This window comes from Acomys russatus, chromosome 29, assembly GCF_903995435.1.
Source record: "Acomys russatus chromosome 29, mAcoRus1.1, whole genome shotgun sequence".
In the NCBI taxonomy this organism is placed as follows: Eukaryota; Metazoa; Chordata; class Mammalia; order Rodentia; family Muridae; genus Acomys; species Acomys russatus.
The window spans coordinates 35,492,133-35,513,382 of record NC_067165.1 but is presented as its reverse complement, the minus strand read 5'-3'; the positions used below and the strand labels follow the sequence as shown (position 1 = coordinate 35,513,382).

At 53.6% G+C, this 21,250-nt stretch overlaps 1 protein-coding gene across 1 annotated transcript in view; it reads left to right on the top strand.

The window, feature by feature from the left end:
- Positions 1-21,250, top strand: part of Crocc (ciliary rootlet coiled-coil, rootletin) — a 42,325-nt gene that overhangs the window by 3,258 nt on the left and 17,817 nt on the right. Inside the window, exons 4-20 of the mRNA XM_051171335.1 lie at positions 4,534-4,719; positions 4,808-4,891; positions 4,963-5,024; positions 5,107-5,272; positions 5,633-5,739; positions 8,467-8,703; positions 9,103-9,199; positions 9,681-9,764; positions 10,084-10,317; positions 10,791-10,990; positions 13,978-14,160; positions 15,391-15,535; positions 16,352-16,498; positions 16,807-17,037; positions 17,652-17,845; positions 18,116-18,243; positions 19,878-20,047. Of these exons, the coding sequence (XP_051027292.1) occupies positions 4,534-4,719; positions 4,808-4,891; positions 4,963-5,024; positions 5,107-5,272; positions 5,633-5,739; positions 8,467-8,703; positions 9,103-9,199; positions 9,681-9,764; positions 10,084-10,317; positions 10,791-10,990; positions 13,978-14,160; positions 15,391-15,535; positions 16,352-16,498; positions 16,807-17,037; positions 17,652-17,845; positions 18,116-18,243; positions 19,878-20,047 (2,655 nt within the window). The remainder of the gene's footprint in view (positions 1-4,533; positions 4,720-4,807; positions 4,892-4,962; positions 5,025-5,106; positions 5,273-5,632; positions 5,740-8,466; positions 8,704-9,102; positions 9,200-9,680; positions 9,765-10,083; positions 10,318-10,790; positions 10,991-13,977; positions 14,161-15,390; positions 15,536-16,351; positions 16,499-16,806; positions 17,038-17,651; positions 17,846-18,115; positions 18,244-19,877; positions 20,048-21,250) is intronic.

Genomic DNA, 21,250 nt, shown 5'->3' with positions numbered 1-21,250 from the left:
GGGGCTGGGTGGGGGGAGACCCCTGACCAGGGGCTGGGTTGGGGGAGACCCCTGACCAGGGGCTGGGTGGGGGGAGACCCCTGATCAGGGGCTGGGTGGGGGGAGACCCCTGACCAGGGGCTGGGTTGGGGGAGACCCCTGATCAGGGGCTGGGTTGGGGAGACCCCTGATCAGGGGCTGGGTGTGGGGAGACCCCTGATCAGGGGCTGGGTGTGGGGAGACCCCTGATCAGGGGCTGGGTGGGGGGAGACCCCTGACCAGGGGCTGGGTGGGGGGAGACCCCTGACCAGGGGCTGGGTTGGGGGAGACCCCTGACCAGGGGCTGGGTGGGGGGAGACCCCTGACCAGGGGCTGGGTTGGGGGAGACCCCTGACCAGGGGCTGGGTTTGGGGAGACCCCTGATCAGGGGCTGGGTTGGGGGAGACCCCTGACCAGGGGCTGGGTGGGGGGAGACCCCTGATCAGGGGCTGGGTTGGGGGAGACCCCTGACCAGGGGCTGGGTGGGGGGAGACCCCTGATCAGGGGCTGGGTTGGGGGAGACCCCTGACCAGGGGCTGGGTTTGGGGAGACCCCTGATCAGGGGCTGGGTTGGGGGAGACCCCTGACCAGGGGCTGGGTGGGGGGAGACCCCTGATCAGGCCCACAGGCTGTATAAGGATGGGCACCTGGTTTAGTCTGCAGTTCTGCCAACTGGAATGCCTTGAGCTCATGGTGACGGTAGGGAGTTGTTGTGGTTGAAGGTTGATAGATGGGTAAAGGATGCAGTGTGTGTGTATACACATGGGTAGGGATAATGGTTGTGATAATAGTTACTGTTTATGGAATGCCTACAAAGGTGCTAGAAGTATACTGAGTTCTTTATAGTTAATGTACCAAGTTGGTAAGACCTATTTAATTAAGAGGAAAATAGAGGCCCAGAGAGAAAAAGCACCATGCTTGGTGTCACACAGCCTGTTAAGACAAGAACATTGGTGTCCTGGCTCGTAGGCCAGGACTGTATATTGCCTTGTTTTGGGGGTGTACAGAGAGCCTGCTGGCTGCCATAGGGTCCAATGTGTGCTAGTGGGAGGCCTTGTCTGTATGGAGGCCTGCGTATTGTATTGTGTGTGTTTCTGTACACCCTCTGGTGGTGGGGTGTACAGACCATGTCATGGTCTGCCTGCTTAAACAAGCCTCTGACTTGTTGGGACTTGCTAAGGAGCAGTGTGGGGGCCCCATGGTGGCCCCTAGCTTTAAGGACAGTACAGAATTTATTTCTTGGAGTCTGCAGGGGGTGTAGGGACAGGTTGGCAGGAGTCCTGGGTTAGTACGGTTGATGGGCCAGAACAAGCCTTCTGCTGGTTAGACCTTTCTTGGACACAGTGCCAGTCCCCTGGGGACTGCCTTTTATGTGCCAACTTCAGCAACCGAAGCTCACACTGCCCCCTGATTGGCAAGGAAGGAAAGGTTAGGTGGGAGGCGGGAGGTCCCTTCTCTTCTGTGTGCTCTGCAGTGGGGCCTGAGGGGCTGTGTCCATTCAGATCTCCCCCTCATATGTTGGTACAAGTAGCCTGGTTTTCTAATTGTTCCATGCCTGAAGCAGTTTGAGTGAGACCCCCATTTGGTGCCAGAGATCAGATGAAAGTGACCGTGAAGGCCTTTCCTGGAGGGGAGGGTCTACAGAGAGCATAAGAACCCAGCAGTCACCTTGTAACAGATGGAGAAACTGAGGGTCACAATAGAGCATGCTAGGCCCAAGGTCAGCGGTAGAGCTGGACAAAGAGCTGGACTTCTTTCAGCTGTGCCTGAAGGTGACAGGTGCCCTGTGGCCACTCTGGCATTGTAGACAGGCTGTGGGCAATTAGGGCTGTCCTCATCCTTCAAATCCTACATCCCTTTGGGATAGGGGTGGCACAGGAGTCAGGATCCATGTTCTGTTCATTGCATGTCCTGTGGAGAAACTGGGACAGGACTCCCAGAGGCCACCCAGAGGTCATAGTGTACCTCATTGTCCCCAAAAAACAGGTATAGGGTGAGGTAGGTGGGAAAGCGATAGTGGCCTTCCTCCTTGGCTCTGTAGAACAGACTCCCTGCGTTACCCTAGTGTCCATGGCAACAGGCGTTTAGTGATTTTAATAGAGCAGGAGAGCAACAGTTGCTAAGGGAGACAGTAACTACTTTCATCCACTCTGTGGCAGCTTCCTTTCCATTGGAATTGTAAGTCAGATTGAAGGGCTGTTTTGTAAAGGGCAGTGTTTGTGGAGTGAGGTGAGGCATAGCCTGCAGTAGCCTGGCATTAAGCACTTTGGAGGCAGGTAGAGTCCCTAGTAACTGGCCCAAACCCCTCCACACTACAGAAGCCAATAGCACTGGGGTCACACGCATGTGCAAAGCACACACATTGCAGGCCACAACATAGAACACAACACATAGAAACGAATCCACTTAGCAGGGTGGTGGTGGTGGTGCACATCTTTAACACTCAGAGACAGAGGGAGGTGGATCTTGGAGTTCAAGGCCAGCCTGGTCTACAGAGAGAGTTGCAAGGCAGCCAGGGCTTGGATACAGTTAGACTCACAGACTGTATGTAGCCAGACAGCACACAGTCCTGTCCTGGTACAGCAACACCCGGGTCGACGATCACAGCGCTGCCACATACTGCAACAACAGCACAGTGCAGCAAGAGCCATCTGGGAGCCTTCAAAGGCACTCACACATGCACAAGTGTCGCCACTACCATCACCTGTGACTGTCTTCCCCTCCCCACCAACTTACCTCATTCCCATACCTCTCTGGCACCCACAGGTGCACAAGCACGTAAACTGGGACATACAGATGGACACAGTGCCTGCACCACCATAGACCATGTCCAGATGCACCTCACCTGGAGCACAAGAAGGCCCAGACACTAACGACAGCATGCACCCAGTGCATACAAGCATGCAGGGTCCCATGTGTGGGGCACACTCACTCACACTTGATACACACACATTGCAGGACTATGCGACTGCCCACAGCTCTACTTGCTTGAGCTTTGCGTAGACATTTGCTCCTGTTGCCCCCTCCCTCAGCCTCTGTTCAACTCAGAGTGCAGCCCCCATGTGGCTGTGCTACCCCTCCCTGTAGTGTCAGCCCAGTGGGCACAATCACCCTACCCACCGGCTCTGCTGTGGGAGGCTCTCAGCCTGTACCAGGTGTACTGGGCTAGTGCAGGTCTGGAGGGCCATGACCTGGCCTGGACCCCAGGTAAGTGTGGGTAAGAAAGGCCTTTCCTCCTGATCGCCTCTCTGTGCCTGGTGGGCCTACCGTGTGTGTGTGTGTTTAAGGGCCTACAGGTCAGTCTGGGTGCTTGGGAGGTGGATGGTAAGTGTGGGTTGGCATCAGTCAGCTAGGCTGGGGATCATCCATCGGTTGTCCTTAGTCCCCTGTGTGTGTGTTCATGACCCAAAGAGTGCTCATCTTCAGCCCTTCTCCCTATCAGCCTCTTTCTCTGACAGCTAGAAGCTGAGAGACCCCAGGAAGAGCAGCCAGTGTTATCAGGCACCTGAACAGGGTTAAGAGGGCTAGTGAACAGGCCTCCTCTGTGTGCCCATGGGCCCGAGGGTAGCACACTGCAGGATAGCTGGAGTAGAGGAAGCTGGGCAGGGGAGGGTCCTGTAAGGTGAGGCAAAGGTAGGGGTGAGAGAAGGCAAATGCGAGGTGGGGTACAGGCAGATCTTAAGGCTGTATGTTTAGTGGGGCTCATATGTGCCATCCTGGGATGTTTGAGACTGCTCATGTGCGTTACAAGTGCCTTTGTAAGCTCAGACCTATGCATATTGACAGCTCTGTTCTGATAGATTCACATGCACTCACATAGTTAGTTCAATGTCTCAGATATTCCCTGGTATGAGCCATGCCACCCCACAGCCAACATCCTTGCCACTAAAATCGAATGAGGAACAAAAATCCAGGCTTTCCTGAGCTTGCCTTGGGGAAGGAAGAGGCTAGGGGAGACATGGCAGCAGTCTGAGGCATAAACCGTAGTGAGCAGGTTCAGTGTTCTGAAGGAAGGCATGGATTCTTCTACAGTCTGCCTCCAGGTGCATACATTTGCAGACGTGGTGGCAGGGCTACCTCACTTGTACATGCCTGTCTCTTCTGTGTGCCTACGCTTGGCCTGTCTGTGTGTCCATGCCCACCCTACATATATTCCCATGTCTGCATTGTATACCTGCCCTGTGTATCCAAGCATGTCCCATCTGTGTGCCCATGCCTGCCCTGTGTGCCCAAGCGTGTTTTATCCATGTGCCATGTTCTGTATGCCTCTGTGTCATTGTCCTGTGTGTGTGTCCATTCCTTCATCTATATGCTCACGCAAGCTCCATCAATATGCTCATGTTTATGTACATGTGCACTGCATCCTGGGCACACCTGCCTGTAGCTGCTCCTTGGAGTGCTTGGCTGTCAGCTTGCAAAGCATTGTGGGCCTGGGCCCAGCCTGGTGTCTCCTGAAGAGGCCTGGGCCTGCTTCCCAGAAAGCACAGGCCTCTCACCCAGAGCCCTTCCCTGCAGCTGGAGCAGGCTGTGCGGCTGGAGACTGGGGAACTGGAGGCGCAGGAGCCCAGGGGGCTGGTGCGGCAGAGCGTGGAGCTGCGGAGGCAGCTGCAGGAGGAACAGGCCTCCTACCGGCGCAAGCTGCAGGCCTACCAGGAGGGTCAGCAGCGGCAGGCCCAGTTAGTGCAGCGGCTGCAGGCCAAGGTCAGGGCTACTCACCCCTATCCCTGCCCTCACTCTTCTTCACTTTGCCCTCACCCCTGGGCTCACACTGAGCCCTACACATTGCCAGATTTTGCAGTGTAAGAAGCAGTGTTCGGAGCTAGAGAAGCAGCTGCTGGACAAGTCTACTGAGCTGGAGCAGCAGCGACTAAGGGTGGGTGCCCGGGTGGGCAGGCATAAGCCCTCCCTCCTCCTGCCTGTCCTGACTCCTCTCCTTCCCACCAGGACACAGAACACAGTCAGGACCTGGACAGCGCCCTCCTGCGCCTGGAGGAAGAACAGCAGAGGTAAGGGTGTGGCACAGCCAGTGGGTGTGGCCTCTGGACAAATCAGCTAGTGCTCACTGACTCTGCCCCCTGCCCTTCCCAGAAGTGCCAGCCTGGCCCAGGTGAATGCCATGCTGAGAGAACAACTGGACCAGGCAAACTTGGCCAACCAGGCTCTGAGTGAGGACATCCGCAAGGTGACCAGTGACTGGACCCGCAGCTGCAAGGAGCTGGAGCAGAGGGAGGCAGCATGGAGGCGCGAGGAAGAGGTGAGTGAGTGCTGGTAGGATAGCATGCCCGAGGAGGGGCCCTGCATGGGTGGGGAGGGGTGGAGAGCCTGACCAGGTGTGCACAGTAGCAGTGCTCACGGTCATCTGGGAGAGCTGGCCTTGCTTACAAATGCCCTGGGCAGTTTCTTTTACTCCTCATGGAGTGCGATGTTGTCATTGTCTCGTGTAGAGTGTTAAGTGACCAGCTCATGGTCATGGTCACTCCCTGGCAGCTGGGAGGCCTATCCAGGCCCTGGGTGCTCTTTGCTCTCCAGGAAATGCAGGTCCGTCCCTAGACCATGCTGGCAGGGCAGGCGCTGGGGCAGGAATGCCACAGTGATCTCAGTGTCTGTCCCCTAGTCCTTCAACGCCTACTTCAGCAGCGAGCACAGCCGCCTGCTCCTCCTCTGGAGACAGGTCATGGGGCTTCGAAGGCTGGTCAGCGAGGTGAAGATGGGCACAGAGAGGTGAGGCTTGGCTGCTGGGGGCATGGGGTGCATCCTGCCATGGGCTCCCAGAGGCAGCTGAGAGAGACAGTCAGCACTGCTGGCGCTCAGCTGGACAGCACTGTCTATGGTGTTTCATCTAGTATGCACTGCCCCTCTGAGGCAGGAACTGTCCTACTTCCATTTCACACCAGAGATCAGAGAGGTGGAGTGATCTTCTCAGGTCACACAGCAGAGAGTAGCTGAGTTCACATTGAAGCCTGCCTCCCTGTTTGTCTTTATAGTTTGTTTGAATCAGGAGCCACAGATAGGCACAAAATGGGACTAAAGGTTTTTTTGTTTGTTTGTTTGTTTGTTTGTTTTTGAGACAATATCTCACTATGTAGCTCTGTCTAGTCTCAAATTCAGAGATCCACCTGCTTCTGCCTCCTGAGTGCTGGGATTAAAGGCATGCATTACCACGCCCAGTAGAGTTTTACATTTTGGAATCTGGAATCTTCTTTCTTAAAGGCTTATGTAGTCCAGGCTGGGTTTTTTTTTTTTTTTGTTGTTGTTTTGTTTTGTTTTTTTTTTAAGATTTCTTTATTTATTATGTATACAATATCCTGCCTGCAAGCCAGAAGAGGACACCAGATCTCATTATAGATGGTTGTGAGCCACCATGTGGTAGCTGGGAATTGAACTCATGACCTTTGGAAGAGCAGTCGGTGCTCTTAACCTCTGAGCCATCTCTCCAGTCCCCTCCAGGCTGTTCTTAAACTCATTATACAGAAGACAATGACCTTGAACTTCTGATCCTCTTGTTTCCACTGGAGTGCTGGAATTACAGGCATGGGCTACCATGCCGATTTATGTACTCCTGGGGATTAAACCTGGGGCTTTATGTGTGTTAGGCAAACACTTGACCAGCTGAGCCATGGCCCCAGCCCAGTGCTTGAAGCTTTTTCTTCCAAGTACTGGGGTTACAAGTCTGTTTTGCCCACCATACAGATCTGTGGTTAGAGCTGCAGACTGCTGTTTTCTGGGGAAGACTCAGACGCCAGCAGTGCATTATCTGCCCCACCCCACCACCAGGAGGCCCCTAGGCCTGGGGCAGACGTCTAAGGCTCACGGTTGGGTCATGTTTCTAACTCAATGTTGGGATGAAAATTGCATTAGAAGCAGTTGGGTATTGTGCTTGACCTACTGTGTGTTAGCTAGACTTTTATGGGACACTCCCCCACCTCCTGCTGTTGGATGCTCAGCACTGCAGCTTGTTCAAAGAGTGGATGAGCCTACATTGGGACTTTAAAGTGGGTCTTGTTTTTAATTAGCATGGGAAGTTTTTTATTTTTATTTTATTATTATTAAAGATTTTATTTACTTATATATACAGTGTTTCTCCTGCATGTATATCTTCACACTAGAAGAGGGCACTAGATCTCATTCTAGATGGTTGTGAGCCACCATGTGGTTACTGGGAATTGAACTCAGGACCTCTGGAAGAGCAGTCATTACTCTTAACCTCTGAGCCTTTCTCCAGCACTAGTTTTTTTTTTAATTTTTAATTTTTAGACAGGAAATTATTATGTAGCCCTGGCTGGCTTGGAACTTGATCTGTAGACCAGGCTGGTCTCAAACTCACAGAGAACCCTCCTATCTCAGCCTCCCAACTTCTGGGATTAAAGGTGTGTGCCACTCTGCCTGGCCAAATGGAACACTTTTCTATTTTGCTCTTGACTAGGGCACATACTTAAAGGTTCCTAGTTCAAAATGGTACTTACTGGTGAGACGTCTGTCCTCCTGCTAACGTGACCCCTCCCCTTCTCAAGGCGAGTGAGGATACCAGTCTCTTATGTGGCTTCCTGGGTTGTTTTATAAAGTAAATAAAGTAGCTTCCACCCACCCTACTCCTTGTCTGTCATATACCCCCTTGTCTTGGAGTATACACTCTGTATAATTTAATCTTTTGTTCTCCATTTTATTTTATTTTAGTGTGTGTGTGTGTGTGTGTGTGTGTGTGTGTGTGTGTGTGTGTACACACACATGTGTGGTGGCTAAGTACAACCTTTGGATTCAGTTCTCTCCTTCCACCATGTAGGTCCCCAAGATCAAACCCAGGTAACCAGACTTGGCAGCAGGCACCCTTACCCCTAAGCCATCTCACTGCCCCCTACTCCCTTTTCTGCAAGGTCTCACTCTGTAGCCCTGGCTAGCCTGGAATGCGACGGTCCTGCTTCGGCCTCCTGAGAACTTTGATGGCAAGCTTGTGCTACCATCTGGCTCAATGTGGCTGTTCTTGAAGAAGCCTTCCTCCTCTGTTCATTCTCCTGGGAGGTGTGCACATCACAGTAGCTTCCCTGTTGGTTTTTCTTGGCTGTAGGACCCACTGAATGGATCTGCCATCGTTTATTGAATAGCCATCTCCTTTTTAATGTATGTTTTGATATCATCAGGATTTCCACAGTGCTTTGCCACCATGAGTTATCTGCATTGCCTTGTGCAGGGCTTATGGGAGATGTGGCCGTCATAGATGCAGAGCGCCTGGTGTTCATACTTTTCAGGACCTTTTCTAGTTGCCTTCCACTGTGGCCTTACCCACTTGCCCTCCCATCAGCTGAGTAGGGGAAGGCCAGTTTCCCCACCCACACTGGGCATTGTGTGACTTTGTTTCCCCACTCTGATAGTGACAGATAGTGTCACAGTGCGGTTTTCTTGATTTGTACTTGGAGGCCACCCCCTGCAGCCCCTTATTCTGCTCTCTCTCAGGGACCTACTGCAGCTGGGAGGGGAGCTAGTCCGCACATCCCGGGCTGTCCAGGAGGTGGGCCTGGGACTGAGTGCCAGCCTGCAGCGGGCTGAGAGCCGGGCTGACACGGCTCTGGAGAAGCAAAAACTGCTGCAGGCCCAACTGGAGGAGCAGCTACGGGCCAAGCTGCTCCGGGAGAAGGACCTGGCCCAGCTGCAGGTGCAGAGTGACCTGGACAAGGCCGATCTTAGTGCCAGGTGGGTGGCAGCAGGCCCATCCATGGCCACCTCTCCTGCAGAGGGGTCAGCTGGAGACACAGAAGTGTTCATCAGGGCTGGGCCCTTCCCCAGGTTAGCCAAGTACTGTTTGATGTTCAAAGGACTGGGGTCTAGACATAGTTCAACCTTTGATGACACACGTGACCCCAACTCCTGCCTCCTGGGTGGGCCCCCTCTGCTCTCTCATGAGAGACAGCCAGCTGTCTCTGAAGTGAGAGGTGCCCAGGCGAGAAGTGGTTTATCCAGGTGCCATGCCTGGTTGGGGGGGGTAGATCCTAGGGACCTTGTTCAGTTTGGGGAGGCACAGAGGACATCTGTTGGTGGGCTTGAGGAGCTGAGGCAGGTCCCCCCACTCATCTCTTTTGCTCCTTCCTCCAGAGTGACAGAGCTGGCCCTGTCTGTGGAACACCTTCAGAACCAGAACACAGAGAAGGATGAGGTCAACAGGACCCTCTCGGACAAGTTGGAGGCTCTGGTGAGATGTGGCAGCAAGATGTGGCACTAGCCAAATCCATGGCTGCTGGCTGAGGGCCAGGCTGTTTGGGCCATGTTGAATGTCCCACCCAGACTGGGTGCTGTCCTCTCACAGTGCATGCCAGGCTTAGCACAGTGGCATTCACCTATTCTGTACCTTCCCACCCTCCCTTCAGCAAGGAATTACACAGCTGAGGAAACCAAAGCCCAAGGGTCTCCAGTTCAGTATGTGGGGAGTCGGGACTTGGGCTCCCAGGAAAAGCCTCCCCACAAGATGCATACCCCCAAGGCATGGCCTGGGGCAGGGTTTGGGCTCTTCTTCACTAGGCCAGGTGACTGGGACAGGACACTGTTTCTCTGGGCCTCATTGGTTCAGTGAGGGCAGCAGGCTTGTAGGTATTGCAGTAACTGCTACCTGAGCAGAACATGAAGGAGAGACTTTGTACTTTGACATAACTATGACCAACCTTTTTTGTCACAAGGAGTCTCTGCGGATCCAGGAGCAGGCAGCCCTGGACACTGAGGATGGAGAGGGGCTGCAACAGACCCTGAGGGACCTGGCACAGGTATGGTTACAGCTCACACAGGGCCGGCCACACTTTTCTGGGCCCCGGTGCCACACCCCTTGGAGACTAAGGGTGAACTGGAAGTGGGTGGGCCTATTCACCTTGGCCACTGGTTCACCCATCCTTGCCCTGATTAGCCCCTGTGAGAACTGTGAGGACACTGAAGAGCAGTGAGTAGGAGGAGGCCTTGCCTGGCGGGCTGCACACTGCTGGATGTGGACTCCGGAAGTCTTCTTGAGGGAAGGAGCTTGTTGGAAGTGTCATGTTGCCTCACGCAGGGCTGTGACAGCTAACCCCGACTCCCCTTTCCTCCCTCAAGGCTGCCCTGTCAGACACGGAGAGTGGCATTCAACTCAGCAGCTCAGAGCGCACTGCGGACACCTCTGATGGCAGCCTGCGGGGCCTCTCTGGCCCGCGGACCCCGACCCCTCCGAGGCAACCCTCCCCGGGCCGAGGTCGTTCTCCACGGCGAGGCCTGTCCCCAGCCTGCTCTGACTCCTCTACGCTCACGCTGATCCACTCTGCCCTGCACAAGCGCCAGCTGCAGGTCCAGGTAGAAAGAGGCCTGAGCATCTCAGAGCCGAGGACTCAGGGGGCGGGGCCTGGGCCCCGAGAAACCGAGAAACCGCTGCTGATAGAGAGTTCCCGAGAGAATCTGAGCCTGGAGTACCTGAATGGCTGGGGTGCCTCAGAAAAGGAGTTAGAACTCGGGGCTAGGACCCTCGTAAAAATACTAGGAGGAGGAATTTGAGTCTAGGATAAGGAGAGCTTGGGAACTAGGGGTGGGGTGGCAGGGAGGACACGAGGGGCGGGGCCTAGGCTCGTGTGGGCGGAGTCAGCACCTAGGATCCGGTGCTCTTGGGCGGTTTGCCTGCCTCTGGGGAGCCAGGTTGGAGTTGCTCTGGCCTAGGGAGGTGAGGACACTGGAGTGAAGTGCTCTCTGCTGGCCCAGGCACATCCAGTGCTATGGAGCTGTTAGGAGAGAGTGAGTGGGCTCTTCCAGACCCCACAACCCCTATATCCCAGGACATGCGTGGGCGCTATGAAGCCAGCCAAGACCTTTTGGGCACCGTACGCAAGCAGCTCAGTGATAGCGAGGGCGAGCGGCGTGGCCTGGTGGAGCAGCTACAGCGCTTGAGGGACCAGACAGCTGCTACAGCTCAAGCCCAAGAGGATGCGCAGCGAGAGGTCCAGCGCCTACGCAGCGCTAACGAGCTCCTGAGCAGGTGCGGGGCCTAAGGACCAGCAGGAGGAGCTGGGCCTAGCCAACCAGGCTTGTTCCAATGGAGGGTCCAGCTAGCTGCAAGATGTAGTTTTCAAGGAAGTAAAATTTCAGTTCTTGTTACCTTGGCCTCATTTCAAGTGCTCTCATTGCCACATGTGGTTATAGAATGTTCTAGAACTATGCTGTTCTGAACTGTCTCTTGTTGGTTGGTTTGTTTCCTCTAGCTGAGAATGAACCCAAGCCTGGTGCATGCCATGCCAGAGAAGTACTCTACCATTAAGCTACATCCCAGCCATCCTAGAGACAGTTGTTTGTTGTTTGTTTGTTTATGTATTGATTTTTTTGTTTGTTTGTTTGTTTTTTGTTTTTGGTTTTTCGAGACAGGGTTTCTCCGTGTAGCCTTGGCCATCCTGGACTCACTTTGTAGACCAGGCTGGCCTCGAACTCACAGCGATCCGCCTGCCTCTGCCTCCCGAGTGCTGGGATTAAAGGCGTGTGCCACCACGCCCGTCTCTTGATTTATTTTTTGATACAGGGTTTCTCTGTGTAGCCTTGGCTGTCCTGGAACTCACTCTGTGGACCAGACTGGCCTCGAAATCTCAGAGATCTGTCTGCCTCTGCCTTCCAAGTGCTGGGATTAAAGGTGTGCGCTACCACCCAGATGGTAGAGAATCTTTTTTTTTTTTTAAGACTTTTAAAAAGATGTTTTTGTTTTGTTTTGTTTTTTATGTGAATGTGGGTATGTACACTCCTAGAAGCCAGAGCTGTCAGTTAAATCCCCGTGGATCTAGAGTTACAGGTGACTGAGCCATCCAGGGTGGATGCTGAGAACTGACCAGTGCTCTGCAAGAGCAGCATGTACTCAAGAGAACGAAATCAAACATGTTTACCCTCTGATCTCCACTCATGAGCCCCATGATCACACACACGCACACACACATACACTCCCACACACAGCACAAGAAAAAAAATTAAATGTAATATATATATTTTTTTGAGACAGGATTTCTCTGTGTAGCCTTGGCTGTCCTGGACTCACTTTGTAGACTAGGCTGGCCTCGAACTCACAGTGATCTGCCTGCCTCTGCCTCCCGAATCCTGGGATTAAAGGCATGCACCACCTCACCTGGCTTAAATGTAATAACTTTAAAAAAATGAGAGAGAAAGAGAGGCACTATCCTCCCCTTAGCTACCTGGTAGTTTTTTTGTTTTTTTAAGATTTATTTATTATTATGTATACAGTGCTCTGGCTGCACATACACCTGCAGGCCAGAAGAAGGCATCAGATCTAATTATAGATGGTTGTGAGCCACCATGTGGTTGCTGGGAATTGAACTCAGGACCTCTGGAAGAGCAGTCAATGCTCTTAACCTCTGAGCCATCTCTCCAGCCCTGTGGTAGTTTTTAAATTTTGTTGTTGTTGTTTTTAATTTTCTAAGTAAAAACAGGAAAGTTAGGCATGATGGGACACATACCTTTAATCCCAACATTTGGGAAGCAGAAGCAGGTAGATCTCTGTGGGTTCAAGGCCAGCCTGGTCTACATAGGGAGCTCTAGGCCAGCCAGGACCTGCCTCAAACAAATAAACAAACAAGTGTCTAAGAAAAGCAGGTACTGAATGTGCACATTTGCAACCCAGCACTTAGAACACTGAGGCAGGAGGATTGTCCCAAGTTTGAGGTCAGCCCAGGCTATATACCAGATCTAAGCTAGCCAGGGTTACATAACAAGGCTAGCCTGGTCTGCAGAGCGAGTTCAGAACAACCAGGGCTACATAGGAAAGCTTGCCTGGAAAAACCACAAAAGAAAACAAACAAAACAAGGAGAGAAAAAAAGAAAATAGAGATGAACTCAGAGTACACCCCCACCCCTGCCAGCTTCACCTGCTTATCTTTTTTGTTTGTTTTGTTTTGTTTTTTTGTTCTTTTGAGACGGATTTCTCTGTGTAGCCTTGGCTGTCCTGGACTTGCTTTGTAGACCAGGCTGGCCTCGAACTCACAGCAATCCACCTGTCTCTGCCTCCCAAGTGCTGGGATTAAAGGTGTGCACCACCATTGCCCGGCTTCACCTGCTTATCCTAACTCTGGTTTTGCCTTCCATAGTCCTGGCAGTGTGGAAGCACAGTAAGTGTTCATGTTCATGTTCATGTGTGCACTGTGTACCAGGCTGTTTGCCAAGTGTTGTACCCACATCATCTCGGTTGATGTGCATCTGATGACAGTCAGAGCTGTTGTCATATAGCAGCTGAAAGACTTTCCAGACTCTCGCTCTGAGGCTGATGGAAGTGGCAAGGCAGCTCATTTGAGACCAAGCCTTTGATTTCCTCTTCTGGGAAGGAACTGGGCCTTTTAAATACTTATGTCCATAGTGAGAACCCCATTTTATTTTCTGTTCTTAATATCATGCCAGAAGTTGGTATATAGCATAATTAGGGGTTTCCACTCTAGTAAAGAGATAAGCAGCCTGCAGCCTAATCTAGAAACCCCAGTGAGAGAGGATGCAGCCTGCATCAGGACCATGGAGCTTGGGAAGAGGGCAACTCTGTGCGAGCCTTTGGCATTCCCTGTGACTTCCTCCTCCTCTGCAGCACACCGCGGCCATGCTGCTGCTCCCTGCAGTGGGAAGCTCTGGGGTCCAGACAAAGCCAGCTCTGTCTGGCTTGCCAGGATTGAGGGTGGGAGATGGCACAGGTGGTTCTTGGCCATCCTAGATGCCTATGTGTCCTAGGAGCCTGGCTCTGGCCTCTTCCACCTGCTGGGGTGCTTGCAGGTGACACCAGCACCTCCATCTATTCCTCTGGGCTTGTAGGTGTACAGGCTGGGAGAGGGAGAGCCAGGTTCTCACTGCTGGCTGGCATCAGTGAGATGAGTCAGCTGTGAGAAGCATCAGGGAAGGCTTCCTGGAGGCAGTGCTCTGGGGGACAGAGCCACCTTCCCTGGAGGAGAGTAGCCTCAGAAATGCCCTCTGCTCTTTTTACTTGTCCTATAGGGAGAAGGGCAGCCTGGCACACAGCCTGCAAGTGACAAAGCAACAGGCTGAGGAGCTGCGCCAGGAGCTGGAAAAGCTGCAGGCTGCCCAGGAGGAGCTGAGGCGTCAGCACACCCAGCTGGAGGATGAGCAGGAGGACACGGTGCAGGAGGGCGCCAGGGCCCGCAGAGAGCTGGAGCGCAGGTGGGCGGGCCCCTGCTCACCTCCCTACCTGGCCCTTCCAGTGCAGTCTTGGAGATAGCATCCCCATGTCCTGTGTCTTCTAAGCAGCCCCACTCCAGAAAATGGAGTGTAGCCACTGTGGGGCCAGGAAGAGAGGGCTTGGATGATAAGAACAATGATTAAAGATTAATAATAATAGTTGGGCAGTCATGGTGCATGCCTTTAATCTCAGCACTTGAGAGGCAGAGGCAGGTGGATCTCTATGAGTTCAAGGCCAGCCTGGTGTATAGATTGAGTTCTAGGACAGCCAGGGCCATGCAGAGAAACCCTGTCTTGATAACTTCCCCCAAAAAAGAGTAATAATATTTATTTAAGAAATGTAAGGTAAAAAAAAAAAAAAAAGAAGAAAAAAGAAATGTAAGGTGGGGCTGGAGAGATGGCTTAGAGGTTAAAGGCACTGGCTACTCTTCCAAAGGTCCTGAGTTCAATTTCCAGCAACCACATGGTGGCTCACAACCATCTATAATGAAATCTGATGCCCTCTTCTGGCCTGCAGGTGTACATGCAGGCAGAGCACTGTATACATAATAAATGAATCTAAAAAAAGAGAAAGAAATGTAAGGTGCTAGTCATGTACACCTTTAATCCCAGCACTCAGATGCAGAGGCAGGTGGATCTCTGTAGGTTCCAGGGTAGCTAGGGCTATGTATAGAGACCTTGTCCAAAAAAAAAAAAAAAAAAAAAAAAAAAAGTGACAATAATAATGTTAAGTGCCAGAGACCATTTAAAGCTCTTGGACTCCCTTGTTCAGCCCTCAGCTGTGATTTAGAAAGAGCCCCCCACCCTCCCTCCCCACAGTGCTCTTACCTGCTGAGCCATTTCTGCAGCCCCATTTTATACATAGTAAAACTGAGGCACTTGGGGTGGGATCATGAAGCTTGCCCCAGGATTTTACCCTGCACTATTTATGTCTCCGAGGCACAGGGAGTGATGGTGGTGTTGTTAGTGGGCGTGTAGTTTCTGAAGCCTTAGGGTGGCAGCAGGCGCCATCTGAAGTACCTCCTGTGGGGCACCACAGCATCACAAGGCTTTATGGATGTGACAGTTGATTCCCAGAGTCACAACTAATACAGTGGGCTACGTTGTTTTGGGGGAGGGATGAGGCTCTTGCCCTCGGTATCCTACCAGTGCCCCACTCTGGCCTGCATGGGGCACAGAGGAGTGAAGTGACAGGAGTCCCCTGTCCCACAGTCATAGACAGCTGGAGCAACTGGAAGCAAAGCGCTCAGGGCTGGCTAAGGAGTTGGTGGAGGTACGGGAGGCACTGAGCTGTGCCATACTGCAGAGGGACGTGCTGCAGACAGAGAAGGCAGAGGTGGCCGAGGCGCTGACCAAGGTGAGTCATGACACCCACACAATTCATGGTTCTTCCCTCTGGCCACAAACTTCAGGCTGCTGTCTAAGCGTGTCATTGACCCCTTACTTGGAATATAGACTGACTTTTTATCTTTTTTTTTTTTTTTTAGAGATATCTCTCTCTCTCTCTCTCTCTCTCTCTCTCTCTCTCTCTCTCTCATGTGTATGTGCGCACGCGCACACACACTCATGTTTTAAGTCTTTCATTGTTTTCCGCTGTGTTTACTACACTAGCTGGATCTTGAGCTGCTTCTGGGGATCCTCCTGTCTGCCCCTATCTTGCTATGGGATCACTGGGCTTCTGTCTACAGCTTGTACATGGACTCTGGAGATTTGAACTCATGTCCTTATGCTTGAGTGGCAAGAGCTTTACCCACTGAGCCACAGGCTGATCCAGGCCACCGATCCTTGCTTCTTCAGGGGCTCCTGAGACCAGAGGCTGAAGTTCAGAATTGCCTGATCCCTTCTGTGGAGATGGGTCCTGAAACTGAGAAAGTTGGGGTCATGGTCCTGGGAGCCCTTGGAAGGTGTTTGTCCGCTTCTGACAGTCTAGGTTTTACATGATGGCGCCCTAGGCTGCACCTGGAGTCTCTTCTGACCCCGGCTCTGCCTTTCAGACCTTTCTTTAGCAGCTCTAGGGTTATGAGGTGTCATTCAAACAACCTCCCAGGCTGAGGCCTTCTTTAATGGGGATTGCCTGACTTGTATCAGCCCTTTCTCCCTGGCCCTAACCTGTCTGCGAGGGTCTGCTTCTTTGGATCTCTCCCTGACTGTGGCTTTCCTGTCCCCACTGCAGGCTGAGGCTGGCCGTGCACAGCTGGAGCTCTCCATAACCAAGCTGAAGGCCGAGGAGGCCTCCCTGCGAGACTCCTTGTCCAAGCTGAGTGCCCTTAATGAGAGTCTAGCCCAGGACAAGCTAGAATTAAACCGCCTCATTGCCCAGGTACACTGTGCCCCTGCCCCACATGTCATCTACCAGGGAGGCCGCATAGAGGCATGCCGGTCTCCCACACTCTGCTGTCTACCCTACTGTCCACCTCTCACCCCAACTGCCCTTCTTTATCCCTGGCTTGTAAATATTAGAAAGATACTCTGGGCCAGCTCTATTCTGCTGCTTTGTTCTTAACACCATAAGCATCTTTCCTCCACCCTAGGGAGCCTCCCCTGGACTAGTGGGGACCATTGGAGAGATGGAGGGGCAGCCTGGTCCTGGGAGGGTCCCTTTGCTCCTCCAGATCTCTATCTACACAGCTAGAGGAAGAAAAGGCAGCGCTCCTGAGCCGACAGCAGCAGGCAGAGCATGCCACTACACTGGCTGTGGAGGAGCAGGAACGATTGGAGCACCAGAGGCTGGAGCAGGAAGTGGAGCGGCAGGGCCTGGAAGGTTCGCTGTGTGTGGCTGAGCAGGCCCGGGAGGTGCTGGAGCAGCAGCTCCTTGCAGTGCGCAGTGAACGTAGCCATCTGCAGGAGCAGTTGGCCCAGGTGAGCTGAGCCCCCATTCAGATGTGGGTAGAGGCTCCTGGCCACTCACGTGCTATTCTGGGATAAGTCACAAGCTCAGGCGCTTGTCACCTCTACTAGCTAAGGGCCTTGAGTGCGCTGTTATACCCTGTATGCCTCTGCTACTGTGTCTGTCTCAGGCTACAAGATTCTGTCACTTAGAGGATGTGCTGGCTCTGTGCCACAGATCCATCATATGAAGGAAGTAGAGACTCAGGGAACTGGAACCACATAGCTGGAAGGCAGCTTAGGGTTCCAGGGCTCTGGGGCCTGCAATGGAACCTGTGTCCTGAGGTCCATGTGCAGCTCCAGCTCCTCCCTGCAGCCTGTACAGCTGTTCTCCTTGCTGTTTGCTGTGTTCAGCTTCTCGGAAAGTTTTGGGTACAGGGCGAAGTGAATGACCAGGCCCATGTTTTTGCACATGTATGCATTTGCAGGTGTAGAAAAGACTAGGGCTTCCCTAAGCACACCAGTGCAGAGGCTGTGCTGAAACCCCAGCCTCCTGCTACGAGGCCAGGACTGGACCTAAGCCCCACATTAGAGTGGTGCATGGTGAACTAGCCAGAGCTTCTGCTCATAGTCCCTGGGGTGGCCAGCTCTCCCGGCAGCTGAATGGACGGGACCAGGAGCTGGAACAGGCCCTGCGGGAGTCACAGCGGCAGGTGGAGGCACTGGAGCGCACAGCCCGGGAGAAGGAGGCACTGGCCAAGGAGCGGGCTGGCCTGGCTGTGCAGCTGGCAGCAGCAGAGCGTGAGGGCCGGACCCTGTCAGAGGAGGCCATCCGCCTGCGGTAAGGGGTGGGCTTTGCCCAGCTCCCTGCAGGGGACGTGCCTGGGGCCACATCTTGACCAGCCACACCCTGGGGTTAACCCAGAGGAACAGTTACTTAGGAGCCAGGCTTACCAACGCAGCCTAGCTCAGGTGCAGTCTCCCCCAGGTAGCCCAGGTCTAGCTGGGCAGGTAGGCTGGCATTTGGCCCATCCTGGCCGCACCCTGAAACCCACAGTTTCCTGGGGCTGGGGTGCCTGGGTCCCAAGGCCTCAGGGACTGTGTGCTATAGCTTGGAGAAGGAAGCCCTGGAGAGCAGCCTGTTTGACGTGCAGAGGCAGCTGGCTCAGCTCGAGGCCCGCCGGGAGCAACTAGAAGCTGATGGTCAAGCCCTACTGCTGGCCAAGGAAACCCTGACTGGTACGAGGGTCTGGGTCGGGGAACAACCAGGCCCATGCTGGACTTCAGCGGTGGGTACTGGGTCTGGCAGAGGGTAGGAGCCCTGGTGAGGCTATGGCTGACCTGGATTCCTGTCCTGAGCTGTCACATGGCTCCCTGAATGGGTCCCTCCCTCTCTGAGCTGTAGGTTTCTCCAACATCAGAGGTAGGGGAATGCCCTCCTCCCTAGCTGGTTGCCAGGATAAAGGTGAAGGAGCATGTGGAGGCCTTGGCACAGTGCCAGCTGTGGCTGCTGTTTCTTCGTCATCAGGGGGCCTGGAGAGTTCTGAGGTCCCTATAGAGTCATCAGGTGCTTTCGTGAATCTCAGCCCCATGGTCCCAGTCCAAGGTCCCCACACTCTCTAAATCAGTCATTCCAGCTCAGCAGAGGAGCTAAGCTTGGGTCATGGAAATTGACTTTACTGAGTCAGACAGACCCAGGAAAGGCAGTGCTAGTGGGCTTACACCTGGGCAGTGCTAGTGGGCTTACACCTGGGCAGGGCTAGCGGGATTACACCTGGGCAGTGCTAGTGGGCTTACGCCTGGGCAGTGCTAGTGGGCTTACACCTGGGCAGTGCTAGTGGGCTTACACCTGGACAGGGCTAGCGGGCTTACACCTGAGCAGGGCTAATGGCTTACACCTGGGCAGTGCTAATGGACTTACACCTGGGCAGTGCTAATGGGCTTACACCTGGGCAGTGCTAATGGACTTACACCTGAGCAGGGCTAATGGCTTACACCTGGGCAGTGCTAGTGGGCTTACACCTGGGCAGGGCTAGTGGGCTTACATCTGAGCAGGGCTAGCGGGCTTACACCTGGGCAGTGCTAGTGGGTTATACCTGCGCAGTGCTAGTGGGTTACACGTGAGCAGGGATAGCGGGCTTACACGTGGGCAAGGCTAGTGGGCTTACACCTGGGCAGGGCTAGCGGGCTTACACCTGGGCAGGGCTAATGGGCTTACACCTGGGCAGTACTAGTGGGTTACACCTGGGCAGTACTAGTGGGCTTACACCTGGGCAGGGCTAGTGGGTTTACACCTGAGCAGGGCTAGTGGGTTATACCTGGGCAGGGCTAGTGGGCTTACACCTGGGCAGGGCTAGTGGGCTTACACCTGGGCAGTGCACTTACCGGTACTGGTGGAATACACCTTCTGTTTGCCCCTCAGTGAGGGGTGTTGTCTGTAACGGAGACACTCCATAAAGCTGAACAGCTCAGGGGTCACTGCTCTTGGAGCATCATCTCTGATGAGGATGAGGTTAAGTTAACAAGGCACACCATTCAAGTGCTGGGATGTGCTGGAGCTATGGAGTGTGACCAGCTGCTTGGCCCAGCAAGCCTGTCAGTAATGGAGTCATGATAGTTTTGATATCCTTCCCCTCCATGTAGCCCTTCTCATCAGGCACTCTGTCCCTTGTACATGAGGGCGACAGAGCCCGAGAGCCAATGTGGCAAACTGGTATCCAGGGGGCGTGAGCCACTTTCTCAAGGAACTTGGCAGAGGTGCCAGGCAAGCTCTCTTCCCTCCGTTTTGCCCATGTTGCTCATCTGGTGCGAGTCTGCTGGCCCTGAGGGAGGTTGTGACTCAGCCCTGCCTTCCTGCCATCCCTCCTGTGCAGGGGAGCTGGCAGGCCTGCGGCAGCAGGTAACAGCCACCGAAGAGAAAGCAGCCCTGGACAAGGAGCTGATGACCCAGAAGCTAGTGCAAGCCGAACGGGAGGCGCAGGCTTCTCTGCGGGAGCTGCGGGCAGCCCATGAGGAAGACCTTCAGAGACTTCAGCGTGAAAAGGTTGCTCAGCTGGGGAGGAGTAGGCAGGCTCTGTGATCTGGGGAGGCATCTGCCCAGTTCCCTGCCCTCAGTTTCCACATCTGTGAAACAGGACTTTATGTCTGCGTAGAGGCTCTGGGGACAGCTGAGACTATTTATGGGAGTTGTCTATCAGATGTAAAGAGTTCTAAGCCCCAAGTTAGGGCCAATCCTGGTGAACCTGATGGAGACCCCAGTCATATCGGAGCAAGGCTAAGAGTAACATACAGCAGAGCACAGGGCAGGCGTGGTGGCACACACCTTTAATCCTAGCCCTCAGACGGCAGAGGCAGGCAGGTCTCAGAGTTTGAGGTCAGCCTGGGCCACATGGTGAAGCCTTGTCTCAAAACAAACACAGGCACAGTAGAAAGCCATGTGTTCCTACACTCACTAAGGTTCAGGAATGACAGGGCAGGGCGTGCCAGGGAAGTGTTCACTTGAACACTGAGACTGTACTTACTCTTGCTGAGTCTGTGCCTGATTGGGTCTCACTCCATAGATGCTGTATAAGGTTTTGGTGCCTTCATTTCTCCACCCATAGAAGTGGGGATAGATTGCTCTGGGGTCTTGTGTGGGAAGGGGTTAGCATAGCAACCAGTGCTTAGTAAATTTCCTGTTACTAGTTTCTATTACTTTGGGTGCTCTACAGAGTGATCCCTAGGACAGGGGTCTCTAGAAACCTAGCCTGAGCAGGGCTGCTTCCAAGAGCTTTCATGTTCCCCTGCAGGCAAGAGAGATGGTCCCTGGGCCCAGTGCATAGATTTGGGTGGGAATTTTACCTAATATGGCCAGTAGGTGTCAGGGCAGCGCCTGAAGAAGGGCCTCACATACTACCTTTCAAGAAGTTCTGGGGGACAGGCAGCCCTCACCCCAAGAAAGTCATCCTTCTCCATGAGCTGTGTTATGTTCCCAGCGAGTCACGCTCTGTGACCCCTGGCCCTGCCTGTCTTGGTTTTGTTAGTGCCCCAATCTGTATTCTCTCTGGCTTCTCTGCCCATCTGGCCCCACAGTTCTGTCACTCTTTGCTGCCAGCCTTAGTTCCCTCTCCACAGCCCTCTAGCTGCGTGCACAGAGCTGGAGAGATGGCCCAGTGGTTAAGAGCATTTGCTGCTCTTCTAGAGGACCTGGGTTCAGTTCCCAGCACCCACACGATGGCTCACACCATCTATAACTTGAGGTTCATGG